Source organism: Gossypium arboreum, chromosome 5, assembly GCF_025698485.1.
Source record: "Gossypium arboreum isolate Shixiya-1 chromosome 5, ASM2569848v2, whole genome shotgun sequence".
Lineage (NCBI taxonomy): Eukaryota > Viridiplantae > Streptophyta > Magnoliopsida > Malvales > Malvaceae > Gossypium > Gossypium arboreum.
The window spans coordinates 76,202,562-76,226,302 of NC_069074.1; the positions used below are offsets into that span (position 1 = coordinate 76,202,562).

At 36.8% G+C, this 23,741-nt stretch overlaps 1 protein-coding gene across 1 annotated transcript; it reads left to right on the top strand.

Annotated features, from left to right (window-relative positions):
- The first annotated feature begins 22,629 nt into the window (after window positions 1-22,629).
- LOC128292699 (uncharacterized) lies at window positions 22,630-23,485 on the top strand. The gene is made up of 2 exons (XM_053027590.1): window positions 22,630-22,912; window positions 23,382-23,485. Exons 1-2 carry the CDS (start codon window positions 22,630-22,632, stop codon window positions 23,483-23,485), a joined length of 387 nt encoding a protein of 128 aa, XP_052883550.1.
- The last annotated feature ends 256 nt before the right edge of the window (window positions 23,486-23,741 follow it).

Sequence of the window (23,741 nt, forward strand, 5' to 3'; positions counted from 1 at the left end):
ATAAAATAATAGTGGTTAGTGGGAGGAGAAACCAAAGTTAGCTTATGTTGCTCCTCCATTGCCGTAACTAGAGGAAGAAGAAGAAGAAAAATTCGGCCAAGGTGGTTCTCTAGATTAAGGTATGTTCAATGTTACTTTTGAAGTTTATACATCCTTTGGATGATTAGTCTAAATTCTATCTATCTCATAGTTGGATTTGGGGTTGTTGGAGAGTTAGGATTCTGCTAAGAAGCTTAAAAATTTTAGTTGATGCCTTGATGCTATTAGCATGTTAGTTATGTGGATGTGTTAAGTTGTTTGGTTATGTTAGCATAAAAGTTGAAAATTTTAACTTATTTTGTTTGGAGGTGCGAATTTAGATTTAAGAAGAGAATGGGTAATCGGTTGTGCTTGGTAGAATGGTGGATGAAAGTTGCCGAATGTGGTCTTTGGTTTGGGCATAAGAAATAATATTATGCATAGGTTTCGGTTTTGGTAGTACTTATATAATTATAATTAGTTCATTTTGATAGTTTGGTATGAGGGGATAAGTAAAAGTTTAAAGGTAGCTTAAGTCAATTGATATTCGACTAATGATTTCGAATTGAAGTTTTGTTAGGTTTTGGAATGAGTGGCCGAGAGAACTATAGGCTATGTAAGGATGAAATTTGCTTATAAGCTGTGTGTGTATGGCTTTATTTATTGATGACATTTAACATTAATTTTTGTATTAAAAGCATGCATTATGTATATGTATTGAAGTTTATATGATTGTCTATTTTGACTACTAAAAAGTAAAGTCGAGTAAGTAATTTAAATAAATTTATTTGTTCTAAATTAAGCTCAAGAGCAAAAGGGGTCTCAATCAGATAGGGGAAAGGAGAAAGCAGCCGAGTAGATTATCCACAACTGTTCAAAACATCGAGGTAAGTTTTGAGTAATCACCTTTAGTAAATGATTGATGATACTTGGATAAGTGTAAAGCTGGATCTTTTAGTCTTATTTGAATAAAGTGTATGATTAATAACTTATTTATATGATTCATAGATGATTGATCATTATAGGATAAGTTGAATGATAGGAGTATGTGAGAATTTTCTATGATGTTTGAACCGTAATATTAACAATGGTACTCGTATGAAGTTTATTTTGAATGTGGAAATGACTACTGTTGTGATATGTAGAATGAGATGTGGTAAAATATGAATATATATACATGATATATGGTGATTATATCCGGACTTAAGGTCCGTAGGCTATATGCGGGAGGCTATATGCGGGAATTATATCCGGACTTAAGGTCCGTAGGCTATATGCGGGAATCATATTCGAACTTCGGGTTCGCCGGCTATGTGCTGGAATTATATCCGGGCTAATAGTCCCGAAGGCTTTATGCTAGTGATCGGACTCGGGTTTTAAACCTAGCAGGCTTAACGCCGGTGATTTGAGTAAAATCGTGAATTTGAATATTCGAGAAAACCACTATTGATTTGGTATGATACACTAAGATAGCCAGGTACGTACTACGTACTCATATGTCGATTGATGTTTTTAAAACAAACCATTAATATAAAGAATGATAATTAGATATATATATATACATATGTATTTATCAGTTTGTATATATATATATATGTATGTGTGTGGATGAGTACCGTATCTACGAATAAGAGAATGGTCTATTTGGTTGATGTTCATTGTTATAAGGAAGTATATGTCTAAATTTAATTGTATGAGCTAAATAGTACAGGTAAAGTATGTGCTAAAAGCCTTGTGAGTATACATGTATGTATTAGGCCAATCACCTTATAACTAGTACGCTTGTGTTCAACCGGTCAAATGATTTACGTTTAAGTATGAACTTAGCGATACTTAATGTTTGATTTTAAATGAAATGCTTAAAACTTACTAAGCATGTTAATGCTTACTTTGTTGTCTTAATTCTATGTTTTGTAGATTTTGTTCATCACTACGGTTTCGGGGATCTCAAAGTCGAAGTCATCCACACTATCTAAGCCCTTTTGGTACTCTTTTAGTTGAACTTTGATAATGGCATGTATAGGATGACCTTTGTTGTTAATTAAGTATCTTTTGGTAATGTATATTCGTATAGCCATGCGAAAATGACTTGTATATTTTGAGTATAGCATTATAATCATTTTGTATATATGGTCTTATGATATGGTTATTGAGTGGTATGGAAATGCTTGGTAATGATTAGCCATTGGAATGGCTAATCATGATCATATTTGGTGCTATGTATGTCAAATTGCTAGCTAATCCATGGAAACCATGAAATAGGTAAAATTTACCACAAAATAGATTTAGACAGCAGTAGTGACGTGAATTTGAAAAATCACTAAAAATAGTAGAAATAGAATTAAATAATGAATAAGTTGTGGAATCGAATCCTGATGAGTCTATTTTCATATGGAAGAAGCAAAACAGGTATATGAGCTATATTTTATGAGATGTTTAAATTTTTGTGAAATAGGGCTAGAGCAATTTCTGGATCCCCTGTTATGACTTTGGAAATTCACCATAAATTTTAAAAAGATAATTATAAGTCATGATTTATATGTACAGATTCAGTATTGAGTCTAGTTTTATTTGAGACAAACGGCATAGTCATTGAAGATCTGTACAGGGAGATATCTGATTCGTAATACACAGAGGTCAGAGTAGTCGAACCCTGAAACAGGGGAGATTTTAACTAATAAACTGTACTAATTGGCCCAACCAAAAATTCTGAAAAAAAAATTAGTAGATATATGTATGAGTCTAGTTTCAGGAAAAATTTACAGAACTGGATTTTGAGTTTTGAAACTCGAGATATGATTTTTAAAGAGACTGTGATACAGTTAGCCAGCTTGTCTGAAAATTTTAAAATGAATTGTATGAGCTGTTTAAGAAATGAATTAAGTCCGTTAACACCTCGTGTTCGACTCCGGAAACGGTCTCGGGTACGAGGCGTTACAGTTTTCAACTCTCATGAAACACTTTCACTAACTTCTCAGAATCACAAATCGATTTAACCTCGTATATCTTTTTCCAGTAACCTTTGAACTTTAGCACACAGTGCTGAAGTATATTGTCAAATATCTAAATTACTCTCTTAAGAACCCATATACTCAGTTGATCTGTCAAATAAGAACTCAGTAGATACTGAAACAATCATGTGGATTTTATCAAATGATCAACATTCAAACAACATCGTCCATTTCGGGAATAGAGGTAGTCTCGATATGAAATCTATAATGACTCTATCATATAACATACTAGTATTATCACTGACTGCAATAGTCCTGAATGCTCTTGATGTTCGGCTTACTTGCTAACAAATAGACATCTAAACATAAATTCTAAATATCATGGTACATACTCAATCACCAGAATGTCTACTTCATATAACTGTACATTTTATTACTCTTGGATGAACAAACGTGATACTACTGAGCCTCGTACAAAGACTTCTGCATAAGCTTTAGATTCATTTGCATGCAATATCTATCTCAAAACAATAACATCAGTCATCAAGTCAGACCTAAAATTCAGAATCAAAAATTGACTCATACTGTACTCATTTAGCTTGCCATTCACTAACATATACTGTACTCATTTAGCTTGCCATTCACTAACACATTTCTGAGCTTCTTAAACTCGCAAGGAAAGCATTGATTTAGCTTTTAACTTAGCTAGAATCAGACCATCATCAATAAGATTAATCATGTAACCAATAATCACAAAATAAATAAAGAATTTTCAATTTAGGCATCTGTAATTATACTTACTTTCCCAAAGGTTAATCAATAACTACTCACAGTCCTTGTAACACCCCTATCCCGTAACCGTCGCTGGAATAGGTAAGGGCATCACCGGACGGACCAAACATTTCAGAATCATAAATATCATATATCATTAATACAGAAGCATTCATCACCAATTCATTCATCAATGTGGTCTACAAGACCTAAAACATACATTTAAGGAAAGGTCGGAACTAAACCAAACCTATTCAGAATTTTTAGAACTTAACCAAATCTTCTAAAATAGTTAAAGTCACACGCCTGTGTGACTAGGCCGTGTGGTACACACGGGCATTAGACACACCCATGTGAACCAGCTGTGCCAAAAATAGGTCCAATACTGACTTTTTCCAAGGCCAATAGACATGGCCGTGTGGTACTTAGCTAGCTACTAACTTAAGCCCACGGCCATCAGCACGCCCGTGTTCCCTAACCGTGTGGCACAATGCAGGCTTGGTTTAAGCCAATTTGCCACTTCTCTAAGGGCCAATCCTTCAAGTAATAATATACAACATTCATACAAAAATTTTCAACCAATTTCATGCTCAAAACATGCTTAAAGATGACCAAAACACATTAGAACATAACACATTACAAACATACACCAAAACTATGCACAAACTTATCATTTATTAGCCAATTCACATGGCATAACATATATACATATCAAGCTTACTTACTTAAACATTCTAGCCTATACATGCCATACTTAAAAAAAATATTTACACTTTCAAAAGTACTAAAATGAGTTCGATAATGTGGTGACGATCCTCGACTATCCCGAGCCTTCAGTAGCTACGATAACTGTAAAACAGACAGAAATCACATAGAGTAAGCTACAAAGAGCTTAGGAAGTCACATACAGCTAGTCCATCTATTAAAACATATAAGTAAAATCAATAGTAAGAATTTCAGAGTTATTTCAGGAAGTAATTCATGGTTTCGTACATGCTTCACAGAACCGAGTTTTTTATATTCAGAGACTTAGTATGATACATACTTAACTGTATAGATTATACATTTCATAATACATTCATTCCCATATCTCGTACTTAATCCTCAGATGGTTCAGAAATGAAACAGATAATCATAAACAGGTACAATGTCGACGTCCTGGACGTGGTTTTACATGTAATTCAATGTCGATGCCTCTGTCCCAGATAAGGTCTTACACGAAATCAGATACGATGCCGATGTACAGACATGGTCTTATACGTAAATCTCAATCGAGGCCTGTGTCCCAGACACGGTCTTACACGATATCTCAAATAGATGTCAACTTTCCTTTAGAAGTATACAGAGCTTTTCAGATACTAACATATTAGTATACTTTATTCCAAAGATATTCATCTGGCACTCAAGGCCATCCAATACAGATTAAATATATGTGCAGAATTTATTCAAATTAACACAAAATTTTAATTAGACTTACCTTGGACGGATTTCGGACGGAATGAGTTGACTATTCGGCTAATTTGGACTGCCCCCGATCTAAGTCCGATTTTCTTTGTTCTTGATCTAATACAATAAAATTTCAACCATTAAATCATTTATTACATTCAATTTAATCCATATACATATATTTAGGGAACTTTTCATTTTAGCCCTTATAATTTCACGCTTTGACAATTTAGTCCATTTTCACAAAATCACAAATATGCAAAATTCACGAAGACTATAGCTTGGCCGAATATACATGGCTTCTATACAAGCCCAAATAACATATTTAATTTGTAATTTAGTCTTTTAAAACCCTATTTTCACAAATTAGCTCAAATAGCTCAATTTCATCAAAATTCAAAGACAAAACTTATAACTCATCTACCAAACCTTCATAATTCATCCAAAAACATCACAAAGCTCATGATATCAACAATGGCATTTCATGAAATCTTTAACAGAAATAGAAATTCAGACATGGGCTTTGAAGAACACGAAGCAACGATCACAGAAACGTAGAAATTACAAAAACTGATAAAAAAATACATACCTAATTGATGCTTGCAAATGCCGAAACCCTAAGGCTCTTTTTCTTTTTATTTTGCTTGGTATTTTCGGCAAGAACACATGGGAAATGGCTAATTTCATGCATTTTGTTTACTTTAATTAACATAAAATACTAAATACCAATTTCGCCCCATTTATTAAGCCATTAATAAATCATTATAATAAGGCCATAATAGTCCACTCATGTTTTTAATGGTTTAATAACAAATTAAGGACCTTTACTATAGAAAGCCAAGCCAAATAGGCACTTTAACAATTAGCATGCAACTTTTGCGTTTTACGCGATTAAGTCCTTATTCATAATTAAGCATAGAAACAGACAAATTAAATCACAGAAATTTCGCAGATATAAATTCACATATCACAGACACAGAAAATAATATTAAAAATATTTTTCGAACTCGAATTTGTGGTCCCGAAACCACTATTCTGACTAAGGTCTAAACCAGACTATTATAATTCTCCCCCCTTAGGGATTTTCGTCCCCGAAAATCTTACCGTTAAACAGATTCGAATATTGTTGTTTCGTTACATCTTCAGGCTCCTATGTAGCCTATTCTACTCAGTGTCTATGCCATAGCACTTTGACTAATTGAAGTCTCTTATTACGTAATTCTTTGATCTCATGAGACAGAATATGAATTGACTTTTCTTCATAAGTCATATCAGAATGGATTTCAATATCAGATGGAGAAATTACATGCGAAGGATCAGATCTGTATCGTTGAAGCATCAATATGTGAAACACATTATGTATCTTTTCTAACTCAGATGGTAATTTCAATCTATAAGCAACCGGCCCAATTCGCTCAATGATTTCATACGGTCCGATAAACGTTGGACTTAACTTGCCCTTTTTACCAAATCAAAGCAGTTTCTTCCACGGAGATACTTTCAGAAACACTTTATCGCCGATCTTAAATTTGATATCTTTTCGTTTTAAATCCGCATAAGATTTCTGACGATCAGAGACATCTTTCAGACTATCTCGGATTACTTTGACTTTCTGTTCAGTTTCTTTTATCAGATCAATAGCGTAAATCTTATTCTCACAGAGCTTAGACCAGTATAACGGAGTTCTACACTTTCTATCGTATAAAGCTTCGTACAGTGCCATTTTGATGCTCGACTGAAAACTGTTATTATAAGCAAATTCAATCAAGGGTAGATACTGTTCCCACGTACCTTCAAACTCAAGAATACAACATCTCAACATATCCTCAAGAATCTGAATAATCCGTTCAAATTGACCATCTGTTTGCAGATGAAATGCAGTGCTAAATTGTAATTTAGTACCCAGAGCATCTTGCAATTTCTTCCAGAATCCGATGTAAATCTCGAGTCTCTATCTGACACTATCGAGAAGGGCACACCATGCAATCTCACAATTTCAAAAATATATAACTCAGCCAATTTATCGAGTGAAAAATTAGATCGTACTGGAATAAAATAAGCTGAATTTGTCAACCTGTCAACTACAACCCAGATCGAATCTTTCTTTTTTGGAGACAGAGATAAACCTGACACAAAGTCCATGGTCACACGATCTCATTTCCACTCCGGAATGATAATCGGTTGTAATAAACCAGATGGCACCTTATGTTTAGCTTTAACTTGTTGACAGATCAAACATTTAGAAACAAAATCAGAAATATCTCTTTTCATTCCTGGTTACCAGTATAGTTGTTTCAAATCGTTATACATTTTCGTACTTCCTAGATGTACAGAAAATCTACTACTGTGAGCCTTATTCAAAATTATCTGAATTAACTCTGAATTTCTCGGGACACAAAGTCTATTTCTAATCTCAAACAGCCATCAACATCAACCCGGAATTCAGAATTACATAGAGTTTATTTTTCTATCAATTCATTATCATATTTCTGAGCCTCACAGATCTGTTGTATAAACAAGGGTTTTGCTTTCAATTTAGCACAAACCAAGGTATCATCAGACAGTGTTAAATGAGCGTTCATAGCATGCAACGCAGACAACAATTTCCTACTCAAATCATTAGCAACAACATTAGCTTTGCCCGGATGATAATCAATCACAAGTTCGTAGTCTTTTAACAATTCTAACCATCTTCTCTGTCGATGATAATCAATCACAAGTTCGTAGTCTTTTAACAATTCTAACCATCTTCTCTATCGTAGATTCAAGTCTTTTTGCGTCATTAAATACTTCAGACTTTTATGATCAGAAAATACATGACATTTCTCACCAAACAAATAGTGACGCCAAATCTTTAAGGCAAACACAATTGCAGCTAACTCAAGATTGTCTATCGGATAGTTCTTTTCATGCAGCTTTAACTATCTCGAAGCATAAGCAATAACTTTTTCTTCTTGCATTAGAACACATCCCAGACTAATCAACGAAACATCACTGTAAATTATAAATTCTTTACCCGATTCAGGTTGTATTAATACCGGAGCTTCAGTCAATAAAGTCTTCAATTGATCAAAGCTATTCTGACATCTTTCAGACCACTCAAACTTCACATCTTTTTGGAGACACTTTGTCAACAGAGTTGCAATCATCGAGAAACCTTTCACAAATCTTCTATAGTAACCAGCAAGTCCTAGAAAACTACAGACTTCAGATACATTCCTTGGAGGTTTTCAGTCCAAAATAGCTGAAATTTTGCTTTGATCAACTCGGATACCGGAGGCTGATACGATATGACCTAGAAAACAAACTTCTCTCAGCAAGAACTCACATTTACTGAACTTTGCATATAACTGTTTATCTCGCAGAGTCTCTAGCACTATTCTTAAATGCTTGGCATGTTTAGTTTCATCTCGTGAATAAATCAATATGTCATCAATGAATACAACCACACATTGATCTAAATACGATCTGAAAATTCTATTCATCAAATCCACAAAAATAGCAGGTGCATTCGTTAGTCCAAAAGGCATAACTAAAAATTCATAATGCCCGTACCTTGTTCTAAAAATAGCTTTCGGAATATCAGAATCCTTTACTCGTAACTGGTAGTAACCCGGTCTCAGATCTATCTTAGAAAACACAGTAGCACCTTTCAACTGATTGAATAAATCATCAATTCTAGGTAGAGGGTATTTGTTCTTTACAGTCACTTCATTAAGTTGACGGCAATCAATACACATTCTCATTGTGCCATCTTTCTTTTTCACAAACAGAACAGGAGCACCCTAAGGTGAGAAACTCGATCTAGCAAATCCTCGATCGGTCAATTCTTGTAACTGAGATTTCAATTCCTTTAATTTGGTCGGAGCCATTCTATACAGAGCTATTGAAATCGGAGTAGTACCAGGTACCAATTCTATGCCAAATTCTACTTCTCTAACTGGAGGTAATCTCGAAAGTTCTTCAGGAAACACATCAGAGAACTCACAGACAACAGGTACAGATTCTATTTTCTTTTCTAACACTTTCGAATCAATAACATAAGCATGGTAGGCTTTACAACCCTTTCTCACAATATTCAAAGCTTTCATCGAAGATATCACAGTAGGTAACCCATTTAAATCACTAGATTCAACTCTGACTATTTCATCATTCTTGCATCTCAAATCAATAGTTTTCCGTTTTCAATTCACTACAACATCATGCAAAGTTAACCAATCCATTCTTAGAATAATATCAAACTCATCAAAAGGTAATATCATAATATCAGCTGGAAAACAATTATCTCAAAACATTAACGGACAATTCTTACAGACTTTATCAACTAGAACACATCTGCCTAGAGGGTTTGAAACTCTAATCACAAATTCAATAGACTCTACAGAAAAAGTCTTACTGTTCACTAAGTTCATACATATATACGAATGTGTTGATCCATGATCTATCAAAGCAATCACATAAGTATCATAAAGAGTAAAAGTACAGGTAATCACGTCTGGTGACGAAGCTTCCTCACGAGCTCGGATAGCATAGGCTCTGGCAGGTGCTCTGGCCTCAGATCTAACAGCAGTATCCCCAGTAACTCTTTGACCACCACTTGCATTTCTCAAATTTTTGAAAGGTCTACCTTTAGCTGAGGTGTTACTCGATCTCGGATTTTGTACATTTTCTTGCTCAACAGGTTCAGAACAATCTATTACAAAATGATCCAGAGATTCACATTGAAAACAAGCTCGGTCATTCAATCTAAAATTTCCCAGATGTCTTTTACCACAATGTTTACATTCAAGTTTCTCAGATCGGACATTCCCGACACTTGCAACAGAAGTAGCAGAGACTCTGAAGTTTGAATGCGATCTAGCTCGATCTCTGTTTGAATGTCCCACATTAGCATTTGGACGACTTTGATCATCTCAGAATTTCTTTGACATAGATTGAAATGATCTACTTGAAGATCTCTTTCTAGCATCTTTAGCTTTAGAATCAAATTTTCTTTTCTCTTTACTTAATTCTCCAGATTTACATGCTCGCTCAACGAGCACTACCATTTCTTTAATTTCCAAAATCCCAACTAACAGATGGATATCTTTGTTTAGTCTATCTTCAAACCTTTTGCACATTATTGCTCCATTCAATACACATTTCCGAGCATACTAGCTCAATCTCACAAATTCACGTTCGTATTCAGTAACAGACATACGACCCTGTTTAAGCTGGAGAAACTCTTTGTGTTTCTGATCGATGAATCTTTAACTGATATATTTCTTCTGGAATTCAGATTGAAAGAAATCCCAAGTAACCCATTCACTCGGGACTACAAATATTAAAGTTTTCCACCAATGATACGCTATATCTCTCAGAAGTGAAACGGCGCATTTAACACATTCCTCAGGACTTAAAGACATTTCATCAAACACTTGTATTGTATTTTCTAACCAGAATTCGGCTCTTTCAGCATCATCATTCGTTGTAGCTCGAAACTCTTCAGCCCCATACTTTCTAATCTTATGAACTGGTGGTCTACTCAACTGTACCAGATTTACTCGTGGCATATCAGAAGTTTGAGAAGGATTAACCGGGGGTGGTGGTTGTTGTACAGTAGGTTTGGTTCTAATGTATTGAGTGAACCATTCATTCATCATCTGATAGAAGGCTTGCTTAGCCTTACCATCACGGCTACTCGTAGCCTGTCTAGAATCAGCTTGCACCGTCCCTTGCGCGGGAGAAAGTAACACCCTTATCCCATAACCGTCGCTAGAATAGGTAAGGGCATCACCGGACGGACCAAATATTTTAGAATCACAAATATCATATAACATTAATACAGAAGCATTCATCACCAATTCATTCATCAATGTGGTCTACGAGACCTAAAACATACATTTAAGGAAAGGTCGAAACTAAACCGAACCTATTCAGAATTTTCAGAACTTAACCAAATTTTCTAAAACTATTAAAGTCATACACCCATGTAACTAGGCCGTGTGGCACACATGGGCATTAGACACACCCATGTGAACCAGCCATGCCAAAAATAGGTCCAATACTGACTTTTTCATATGGCCAATAGACACAACAGTGTGCCATGGCCGTATGGTACTTAGCTAGCTATTGACTTAAGCCCACGGCCATAAGGCACGTCCGTGTTCCGTAACTGTGTGGCACAATGCAGGCTTGGTTTAAGCCAATTTGCCACTTCTCTAAGGGCCAATCCTTCAAACAATAATATACAACATTCATACCAAAATTGTCAACCAATTCCATGCTCAAAACATGCTTAAAGATGACCCAAACACATTAGAACATAACACATTACAAACATACACCAAAACTATGCACAAGCTTATCATTTATTAGCCAATTCACATGGCATAACATATATACATATCAAGCTTACTTACTTAAACATTCTAGCCTATACATGCCATACTTAAAAAAATATTTACACTTTTAAAAGTACTAAAATGAGTTCGATAGTGTGGTGACGATCCTCGACTATCCCGAGCCTTCAGTAGCTACGATAACTGTAAAACAGACAGAAATCACACAAAGTAAGTTACAAAGAGCTTAGGAAGTCAAATACAGCTAGTCCATCTATTAAAACATATAAGTAAAATCAATAGTAAGAATTTCAGAGTTATTTCAGGAAGTAATTCATGGTTTCATACATACTTCACAGAATCAAGTCTTTCATATTTAGAGACTTAGTACGATACATACGTACCTGTATAGATTATACATTTCATAATACATTCATTCCCATATCTTGTACTCAATTCTTAGATGGTTCAGAAATGACACAGATAATCATAAATAGGTACAATGTTGACGTCCCGGACGTGGTCTTACATGTAATTCAATGTCGATGCCTCTGTCCCAGACAAGGTCTTACATGAAATCAGATATGATGCTGATGTCCCAGACATGGTCTTATACGTAAATCTCAATAGAGGCCTGTGTCCTAAACACGGTCTTACACGATAACTCAGATAGATGTCAACTTTCTTTTAGAAGTATACAGAGCTCTTCGGATACTAACATATTATTATACTTTATTCCAAAGATATTCATCTGGCACTCAAGGCAATCCAATACAGATTACAATTTATATTTGCAAAATTTATTCAAATTAACACAAAATTTTAATTTGACTTACCTTGGACGGGTTTCGGACTGAACGAGTTGACTATTCGACTAATTTGGACTTCCCCCGATCTAAGTCCAATTTTCTTTGTTCTTCTAATACAATACAATTTCAACCATTCAATCATTATTACATTCAATTTAATCTATATACATATATTTAGGGAACTTTTCATTTTAGCCCTTGTAATTTCACACTTTGACAATTTAGTCCATTTTTCACAAAATCACAAATATGCAAAATTCATCAAGACTAGAGCTTGGCTGAATATACATGGCTTCTATACAAGTCCAAATAACATATTTAATTTATAATTTAGTCCTTTAAAACCCTATTTTCACAAATTAGCTCAAATAGGTCTATTTCATCAGAATTCGAAGACAAAACTTATAACTCATCTACCAAGCCTTCATAATTCATCCAAAAACATCACAAAACTCATGATATAAATAATGGCATTTCATGAAATATTTAATAGAAACAAAAATTCAAACATGGGCTTTGAAGAACACGAAGCAATGATCACAGAAACGTAGAAATTATGAAAAATCGATCAAAAATACATACCTAATTGATGCTTGCAAATGCCGAAACCTTAAGGGTCTTTTTCTTTTTGTTTTGCTTGGAATTTTCGGCAAGAACACATGGGAAATGGCTAATTTCATGCATTTTGTTTACTTTAATTAACATAAAATGCTAAATACCAATTTTGCCCCATTTATTAAGCCATTAATAAATCATTATAATAAGGCCATAATAGCCACTCATGTTTCCAATGGTTTAATAACAACTTAGGGACCTTTACTATAGAAAGCCAAGCCAAATAGGCACTTTAACAATTAGCATGCAACTTTTGCGTTTTACGTGATTAAGTCCTTATTCATAATTAAGCACAGAAACAGACAAATTAAATCACAGAAATTTCGCAAATATAAATTCTCATATCACAGACACAAAAAATAATATTAAAATATTTTTTAAACTCAAATTTGTGGTCCCGAAACCACTATTCCGACTAAGGTCTAAACCAGACTGTTACAGTCCTTTAGCATCTTAAAACCTTCACGCTGTCTTAAATTTAGATCTTTCTGCAACATTAGGAACTTAATCCTTTTTGACCAAGAAGTACGTGACATTTCCCGTCAAACATATGAAGTCATCAAATTCACAACCCAAACATAGAAGTGGCCATCTCTAAATCACCAGTCGAACAGTTTTTTTTTTAATGTGACTTGAACCGTCTGAAAATACAAACTATCACTTTTTATTCTTGTATTAAAACATATTCCAATCTGTTAATAGTACATCACTAAAAAATCACAAATTCTTTTCTTAATTCAGACTGAACTAAGAACCAGTGCTTCAGTTAATAATACCTTCAACTGTTTTCAACTTTGCTAACATGCAACAGACCATTCAAACTTTCATAGCTGTGATAATATTCTCAATTGGAATAGCTTTAACTTGTAATAACATCATTCGTTTAAAGTAATCCAATAAATATATCTCTATATCATACTTGCTAAAATATAGATTTTTCATTCCGTCTGTCCGTCTTCATACTCGTGAATGCACAAAATTTATTCTTTTAACTGAGGACATGTTTAAATACATATAACTCAAATTACATCTCAACAAATCAGTTCACCCTAATTAAAACAACTGAGTTGATTTTAACTATCGAAGAATAACATATCAAAATGCTCTTTTCTTCATGCTGAGAAAATAGCTCAAACAGACAATCTTTCAAAATTCTCTTAACATACTAATCAAAGATGTTTTCAATCGTATTAGCTAGAGGAAACAACTATCCTGGTTGAACTCATCGACTTTAATCAAACTTACTTGAGGAAAGAAAACTACTATACAATTTAAGCTTGTGCTATCACTATTTATATCCTTGTAGATGTCAATTTCTTCCACGAAAATTAGTGAAATCTTGATACAGAATCACCACATTCCTATTATTGGATCTAGAAATACAATCATAATAAACATAGCCATCACTGACCAAAGAACATACTTTAAAGATGAGCTATGTTCGATAATTTACACAATAAAGATGATAAGAAAACCGAATACGATACCATACCGGGAGTCCGAGAACATAACTCATAAGAAAATAATAATAAAGATCTGGATAATTTCTCAGAGAAAACCAGAAGTAAAACAATAGTTACCAGCTCTAGAATTCCATCATAATAGAGTTAATACACTTTCCAAATATTTATATATAAGACAGAACAACATCCAGTAGAAACAGAATAATAACCTCACATAAATTTTTACCATCATTTTTACTTTAACATTTTAAAATAGAATCCCGAAGAGATAAGGTAATGCTAATCATAAAATAAACAGACCATCAGTGCTTTCATCTAACATTAGAGTTAGCTAACATTCTCACTTGATAAGTATTTCATCAGATAACGAACAATCACATAAACCCTTGAGGATGAATAAATATATATACAGAGTACTCAGAAGAGATCATTGTAATCTATTCAACCATAATTACTACACTCAGACATCTTTACAATTTAGACATCATTTCTCTGACTAATTCTGTTATCATGAACCCCGTATTCTTCTGCTCACTAACGAAAACCAATTCGGGAGAAATTTCAGCAAGCATATCTTTAGACTTCATACCTAATTGAGTCGATCAGCCGAGACTAACTCCTTCTTTATTCGTGACATTGCATAATCTGTATAATCTTTAAAATATTTTGATGTTTCTTCCAAAAAATTTTTCACTTTCCAAACTATTCTCATCTCTGTATGCATTACTAATTATTTCACCACTGAACTCTTTAGTTTCATACTTATGGACTTATTCAACATGATTCTCGTGAATTTTTGTTACAAAGCAACACTAGTAAGGGGGTAAGGTCGTAAAGCCTCTAACTTGACTCTCATAAATACACACATATGACTTTGCATTCATCATCAACGTAATATCATCATAATCACATAATTTACTCTAAGTAATTTAATATACTTATTTATTTTACAAATATTTTTTGTCATCCATAGTTTCATATGATGAAGTTACTTCATTAAATTCAACATCAATATCTAATTAAATTCCAACACTTAACTTCAGTATCACTTACCAACACTTGTCAAATTAGAGAATTTCTTACGGATTCGAGTACGTTGTTTACTTGACGCCATATTCCAACTATGGTCTTACACATATTTTTCCATGGCCCTGCTTGGGTCATACACGTATCACAATGCCATAGCCCTGCTATGGTCTTACATGTCATTACGATGCCATAGCCCAGCTATGGTCTTACATGTTATTATGATGCCATAGTCCAACTATGGTCTTACACATGCACACATTACATTCATAATGCCATAACCCAGTTATGGTCTTTTCACTGAAATGCCATAGCCCAGCTATGGTCTTACATTCCGTACTTTGCTATGGTCCAACCATGGTCTTGTCCGTCAATTCATCATTGAACGATCGAACTCATTTCCTGCATTCTACTCAATTTGATCTTCCAATTTAATTTTTCATACTATTATAATATTAAAGGTTCAATAACAAAGACATAAAACAAAACATTATATTATCTCTAATTTAACAATTAAACATAAGATTTAACCATATAAACATACTGATTACACTTATTCAAACAAGTGTACATAAACACACATTCCGTCAATTTGTGTAAGTGTACTTATTATATTCACTTAATCAAATATGTTGGGCACATAACATTATATGAATGCTAAACAAACATGGATGGACTTATCACCATATAAACTTTCATTTCATTCCACATTTCCACATTTCTCAACTTATGGTTATCTCATTTCGTACATTGTCAGATACATATCATGAACTTCTATTCATACCTTTCTAAGTTCTGTCTCATCATAAACACATTTCAAATATCTCAATATCACTTTTAGCACTATCGAAAATAGCTCGGTTGGAAAGTATCTCTGTCTCAGCAAGACAGTTCTCGTCAGAGTTAGGAGATATCACACTATCACATGTGGTAATATGGCATGTATAGCTAGACTCATGTACACCATGTTAGTTTGAGAATCGACTAAACCATAGCTCTGATACACTAAATGTAAACACCTTGCCCGTATTCAATGTTGAAATATGGTACGAGTGTAACGCCCCAAATTTTGGGCCTAGAAGTTTTAAGTCTTGAGTGGGTGCAGTTAGTTGTAACGCCTAAAATCCTGAAAAACCAGTTAAAATTAGTTTTGTGTGTTATGGCATGGATGTCTGACTTAGTGGTTTAGTGCTTAGGGAGTGTATGGGGAGTCATGGGTTCAAGCCTTGCCTTGAGCAAAATTTGGGCTTCTACTTGCGTTACCTCTTGTCTCCAGCTAGTGTACTTTTAAATTATTGTGAGGGTTGTTTGACATAAAAAGATTGCTGGTCAAGGGGTTAGTGGTGTGTATTTGTTGCTAAAAGATTGGGGTTCGAGTCTTGCTACGTGCAAGTGCGTTTATTTTTGCAAGCTGTGGGGTAGGAGGTGGTAGGGCAGTGGGACTCTATTTCTTGGTCGGTTGAGTTGTTGAGTGAAGTAAGGGATCATGTTAGCCGAAATTGAAGAGAAGAAAGGGGAATTGGGTGGTGATCAGTTTGAGGATGTAGTGGAGAGATTTTAGGATAGGGATAAGGGGAGGAAATAGTAGAGATTGAGGTGTGGGGGTAGTTGTGCTGAATTTGAAGTCTTGTGGTGGAGAGAATTTGAATTGGTCAAGTAAGGGAATAGAGGAGTGTTTTGAGGAGAATTTTTTGGGATTAGGAAGGAGCAAGAGTTGTAGCCGAGTAGGGAATTTTGTCTTAGGAAATTCAGCTTTGAGTTGGGGAGTTTCCCTTGCTGTTCACTTCGGGTCTTGGCATTTTTGGTTTTTGTTGTTGTTGAAGCTGTGCATTGTCTAGATTTTTGGTCTTGGGCACCCTCTCAGTTTTTAGTAGGTTCGATTCTACTTTTCTCTCAAGACTCTAGTCCACCGATTTCTATTTTTCACCCCTCTTTTTCATTTAGTATTCTTCTCTTTGGCCGAATAGCATTTGCTCTCCCTCTCACAAATCTTTTCGGTGGTTAGCTTTGCTGGTGGGCCGATTCTTTCCCTCTCCTTCTCTCTTTTTCTTGACTCTTCTGTCCTTTTTGCTTTAGTCGAATCTTATCAAGGTCTGACCATCTTCTTTCTTTACTATTCCTTGGCTATTTCTTGCTGAAGGTTTACCGAAGTCCCCTTGTTCTATTGGGACTCAATTTCATAACAAGGTGATAGGCCGACTATGTTACCCCTACAACTGACATCTCCTTGTGGTAAGTCTCTGTTGTCTCTATTCTTTCGGTTATTCTTTCTCTTAATTCCTAATGCTGACTGTTATCTCTTCTCTCGTTGATCATGGTGCCTTTTGTTTCTGGTTTTATCATTCCTCGTGGAGTGAGGGAGTTAGCCAGGATTCTGAAACGATCAAAACCAACCTCTCATCTTTCATTCTAAGGTAACAATATTCATGGCATTTGATCGAATGAGGCAATTTGGTTTGAGGTTCTTTGATCATACCCGCATACTCCTTCCAATCATCTTTGGGTTGGAATGCGATGTTCAACCTTTGAGTATAAGTAGCATGTTTAATGAATTCACTTATCATGCAGATAACCACCGAAGTGTCTGATATCGACTTTCGTTAGAGTTAGAGGTGGGCTTAAACCATATTGTTCAAGCAAGGCGATAGTAAGTGATTTTTGTTCAAGTTCGGTTAGGGTTTCTTTCAACTCGTGAGTTAGGTGTCTAACCAAAGCTTTTATTGAAATAGGTTAGAGTACGTGGAGGTTGGTATTCTCTCGTTAACAGGTGTGTAAAACATTGTCTTAACTGTAAATCGAGAAAAGCCAGAAAATAGGACCGTTGATGCCACATGGGCATGTGATCACTCATGTGGTAACCCCGAATGCATTAACATGGGTACGAGGGGCCACCATGGGTGATACCATGGACTTAGGCCGTTTTGGGACACGTTGGGCTAGACTGGTCTGTGTGGGCCCCACGGGCTTGTGGGCCCTACATGGGTAAACCACACGGACGTGTGGTGATTTTTGGGCTAGGCTGTTTACACGACCAATGCCATTTTTTGGCTTGTGGGTCACACGGGCGTGTGGGCCTACATGGGCCACATAATGGGCCTTGGGCCCATTTTTCACTGTTGGACTGTTAAGGTTGCACGTGTCACACAAGACGACTGTGACCTTCTGTTGGGTCAGTAAGTATACCTAAACCCCAATGTATTGAAATGACTATTTTGCCCTTATAAGGTAAAATGATTGAAATACCCCCATAGGGTAAAATGACTGTAATACCCCTGTAAGGTAAAATGACAGATTTGTACTACGATGTGTATGACTACATTTGAGCATGCCACGTTATATGTATGTTGCATCCATGTATGATATTATGTTGCATTGTATGGGGTGGGATATATGATTTTGGAAGAAGTGTATTGTACTGATGTGGTCGCATGGGTTGCGCAAGACGACTGTGGACTTACTGATGGCTTAAAGCCTACTATAATGGAAACTTTACTACAATACTATTTTAGTGCTGCAACCGGTGCTACTTGGTGTATAGGGTTGGGTGGGTCGATTTTATCGCCACATGGTGTGTAGGGCTGGTACGGAGATGGTGTGTAGCAGATGGATTGGGTAGGATTTTCTGATTGCATATTGCACTGATCCTGTAATGGGCTTAGGCCTTACTGATACTGTTACTAGAATGGGCTCAGGCCCACACTATTTTTGATTGCTCACCAGAGGGAGCATGACTTTGCTGCTTTGGTGGAGAAAGCTAAGATAGCTGAGGAGGTGAAGCGTACTGAAAGACAGAATCATGAGAAGGATCGAAACAGTTTTCGGAGGGATTCAGGACCTTCGGGTGGTACAAATAGGAATGTTAAAAGAGCAAGAGTGGAAGAGCCAGTTCGAGCAGTTTCGATGAATGTTGTTAGACCACAAGTTTGTGGGGACTGTGGTAAGTTACATCTGGGCGAGTGTAGGAGACGTTCTGGTGCTTGTTTCCGGTGCGGATCTATGGAGCATAAAGTCAAGGACTGTCCTCAGAAAACAGATCAGGTTCAAGTTGCAGAACAGAGGGTTGCTCAACTAGTGAGAGGTGGACCGCAACCACCGAGAGGATGTGGACAAGGTAGGGGCGGTAATGGAAATGGTCAGGGTCGAGGAGCACCTGACAGAGGTGCCGAAAATACTAAGGCTCGTCAGCCAGTGTTGGTGTATGCAGCTCGTCGTCGAGAGGAGGGTGATGCACCCGACGTCATAACTGCTACGTTCTTGATTTCTAGCATGCCGTACACTGCTTTGATAGATATTGGATCTACTCATTCGTATGTTGCATGTGCCATATCTGGGTCGTTGGGTGTACACTCTGAGGAGACTGTGAGTAGGGTATCGGTACTAAGTCCTTTGGGCCACTCGGTTAGGGTAGACAAACTATATAGAGATGTGCCTTTAGAAACTCAAGGTAAGATTTTCTCTGAAGACTTGATGGAGTTATCGTTTGGAGAATTTGACCTCATTCTGGGAATGGACTGGCTTGTTAAGCATAGGGCAACTCTGGATTGTGGCGCTAAGCGAATGGTGTTAAAGACTGCGGAGGGTGAGGAGGTTATGGTGATAGGTGAGCGAAGGGATTATTTGTCCAATGTGGTGTCGGCGTTGAGAGCCGAGAAGTGGATTCGTAAGGGTTATGAGGCTTATTTGGCATTTGTAAGTCAGTTGGAGACTGAGGGACTGACGGTGGATAAGGTTAGAACCGTTAAGGAATTCCAAGATATTTTTCTAGAGGAGCTTCCGGGATTACCTCCGAATAGAGAAGTCGAGTTTGGAATCGACTTGTTGCCTGGAATGGCACCAGTGTCCATCGCACCATACAGGATGGCACTGAAGGAGTTAGTAGAGCTGAAAGCACAGATTCAAGAGTTGTTGGATAGAGGCTTTATTAGGCTGAGTGTGTCTCTATGGGGAGCACCAGTGTTGTTTGTGAAAAAAAGGGATGGGACGATACGGATGTCCATCGATTATCAGCAGTTGAACAAACTGACAATTAAGAATAAGTACCCTCTGCCAAGAATCGGCGATTTGTTTGACCAACTTAGTGGAGCTCTGGTATTCTCCAAGATAGATCTTCGATCTGGATATCATCAGTTAAGGGTCAAGGAGGTAGATATTCATAAGACGACATTCAGGACTCTGTATGGCCATTAAGAGTTTCTGGTTATGCCATTTGGACTGACGAACGCTCCTGCAGCATTCATGGGTCTGATGAATCATGTATTCCAACCATTTTTGGATTGATTCGTAGTCGTTTTTATTGATGATATTCTAGTATATTTTGAAACTGAAGAGAAGCATGTTGAACATCTCCGCATTGTGCTGCAAGTGTTGAGGGAGAAGGAACTTTATGCGAAATTCAGTAAGTGTGAATTCTGGTTGAAGGAGGTAAGCTTCTTAGGTCATGTTGTCTCTACTGAGGGGATCAAGGTGGACCCTTGAAAGATTAAAGCGATTCTGGAGTGGAAGTCACTTAGGTCGGTGTCGGAAATTCAGAGTTTCCTGGGTTTGGCAGAGTACTACAGAAGGTTTGTGGAAGGTTTTTCTATGTTGGCAGCACCATTGACAAAGCTTATAAGGAAAGGAGCACTATTTTTTTGGATCGAGAAGCAGCAGGAAGCTTTTGAGAAATTGAAGAAAGTTCTGACTGAGGCACCTGTATTAATTCAGCCAGAGTCTGGGAAGGATTTTACCATGTACAGTGACGCATCACATGTGGGTTTGGGCTGTGTGTTGATGCAAGAGGGTAAGGTGGTTGCTTATGCATCACGATAGCTTAAGCCTCGCGAAGTAAACTATCCTACTCACGATTTAGAATTGGCAGCACTAATATTTGCACTTAAGATTTGGAGACACTACTTGTACGGAGAAAGGTGTGTCATATACACGGATCATAAGAGTCTTCAGTACTTGCTAACTCAGAAGGAGTTGAACCTTAGGCAACGAAGATGGATAGAGTTACTTGACTGTTCGATTGAGTATCACCCAGGCAAGGCTAATGTGGTAGCCGATGCCCTAAGCCGTAGAGCTGTATCTGATCAAAGGGTAATGTCTACTCGTCTGAGTCTGTATGATGATGGTAGTTTGTTGGCTAAGTTACAAGTAAGGCCAACTTAGGTGGATCAGATTAGGGAAAAGTAGTTGAAGGATGAGTCTTTAGTTTCTCGATTCCAACAAGTTAAGAAAGGGTTTTGAGTTTGGGTTGAATAGTGAAGGAGTTCTGTATTTTCGAGGAAGAGTTTGCATTCCGAAGGACTCTGACTTAAGGCAGTCAATACTGAAAGAAGCTCATGGAGGACTTTCTGCTATGCATCCTGGAGGGAATAATTTGTTTTGCAACTTGCGAGAATTGTATTGGTGGCCTGGGCTTAAATGAGAAGTAACGAATTTCGTGGGGAAATGCCTGACATGCCAGCAAGTGAAAGCTAAGCATCAACTACCTTCCGGACTTTTACAGCCAGTGAAGATACCACTTTGGAAGTGGGAGAGGGTAACCATGGAATTTGTGAGTGGGCTACCTTTGACATCGACGAAGAAGGACTCAGTTTGGGTGATTGTGGATAGGTTGACAAAATCTGCTCATTTCATACCTGTCCGCACTGATTATTCACTTCAAAAGTTAGCTAAGTTGTATGTGGTGGAGATCGTTCGACTTCATGGAATCCCAGTCTCAATTATTTCTGACCGGGATCCTAGGTTCACATCTCAGTTCTGTAAAAAGTTGTATGAGGCGTTTGGAATGCGATTGAACTTTAGCACGGCTTTTCATCCTTAGACTGATGGTCAGTCGGAAAGGGTTATTCAGATTTTGGAAGACATGTTGAGGGGATCCGTTATTAACTTCTGAGGTAGTTGGGAAGTTTACTTGCCGTTGTCAGAGTTTGCGTATAACAACAGTTATCAGGCAAGTATCCGAATAGCACCATATGAAGCAATGTATGGACGTAGGTGTCGTACACCTAGTTGTTGGACTGAATTGGGAGAACGATAGGTTCTTGGACCTGAGTTGGTAGTGAATACTGAAGATAAGGTTAGAATAATCAGAGATCAGTTAAAAAAAGCATCTGATAGGCAAAAGTCGTATGCAGATTCGAAGCGTAAGGAGATTGAGTACTCAGTGGGTGATATGGTCTTCTTGAAGGTTTCTCCTTGGAAGAAGATATTAAGGTTTGGTAAGATGGGCAAGTTGAGACCTCGATTCATTGAGCCTTATTGGGTTCTTAAGCGAGTAGGTCCAGTGGCTTACCAATTGGAATTACCTCTAGAGTTAGACAGGATTCACAAAATTTTTCACGTCTTCATGTTAAGGCGATATCATTCTGACCCTACTCATGTCGTGCCAATTGCAGAGATTGAAGTGCAGCCTGATTTGACTTTCGAGGAAGAGCCTGTACAGATATTGGATCGAGATGTTAAGGTTCTAAGAAGGAAGTCAGTTCCATTGGTAAAGGTACTCTGGCGTAATCATGGAAGAGAGGAAGCTACTTGGGAGCCAGAAGAGGCGATGCGTCAACAATACCCTCATCTATTTGGACAGGTAAATTTCGAGGATGAATTTTTTTTAGGGAGGGTAGAGTTGTAACACCCTGATTTTCGGGACTTTTCAAGATTTCTATGAGTTTTGTTGAATCTTGATTTTTGTATGATCTGATTGTATAAATCATGTTTAAGAATGTTAGTGGGCCTCTAGAAGGCCCAAGTCTAAGTTAAAACTTGGTAGATTTAATAAATTTTGATTTTAAAAGAGAATGTGGTTCTAGTGTATTAGGCCTTTAAGATTAAATTGGTAGAATAGGCCACAAGAAGACCGGTAAAGTGGCAGGGTAACGCCACTGAGGTGCTAAAAAGGTGGCGTGTGGAAGTCAGAGGGGGAGCTAAGGTTCAAGTCACAAGGTAAGCAAATAAATGTATTGTTTTTTTTATGAGCAGGAATGGTATGTGATGGAACTCAGGTGGAACTCTATCAGGAAGAGTTTGAGTTGTTCAAGGGATTGAGTAAAGGAGAGATAAGGGGAGAAAATCAAGGAGTCTGAGTAGGAAGCAAGAGTTGGCCGTATAGGGGACTTTGTAAGTGCAAATTCGGCTAGGTCTCTTAGTGTTTGCAATCTCGGCATTTGGATTAGTGGTTGTCGAATTCTTTTTGTGCATTTTCGAGATTTATTTGGTCATTCTCCTGTTTTGCCGAAATAGGGTAGGGTATCTTAGGTTTTTCTCTTTTTTTTTCTTTTGCTAGAAGCCGAAACCTACATCCTACACTTGTGCCGACTTGTGTAAGATAAAGCTATCATC

What these genes read in the sequence shown, in the direction of transcription:
- LOC128292699 (XM_053027590.1), top strand. Translation starts at nt 22,630, where the DNA reads ATGGGCAAGTTGAGACCTCGATTCATTGAGCCTTATTGGGTTCTTAAG. An exon ending in ATTGGTAAAGGTACTCTGGC is followed by an intron (nt 22,913 to 23,381) that starts GTAATCATGGAA and finishes TTTTATGAGCAG; the next exon opens with GAATGGTATGTGATGGAACT.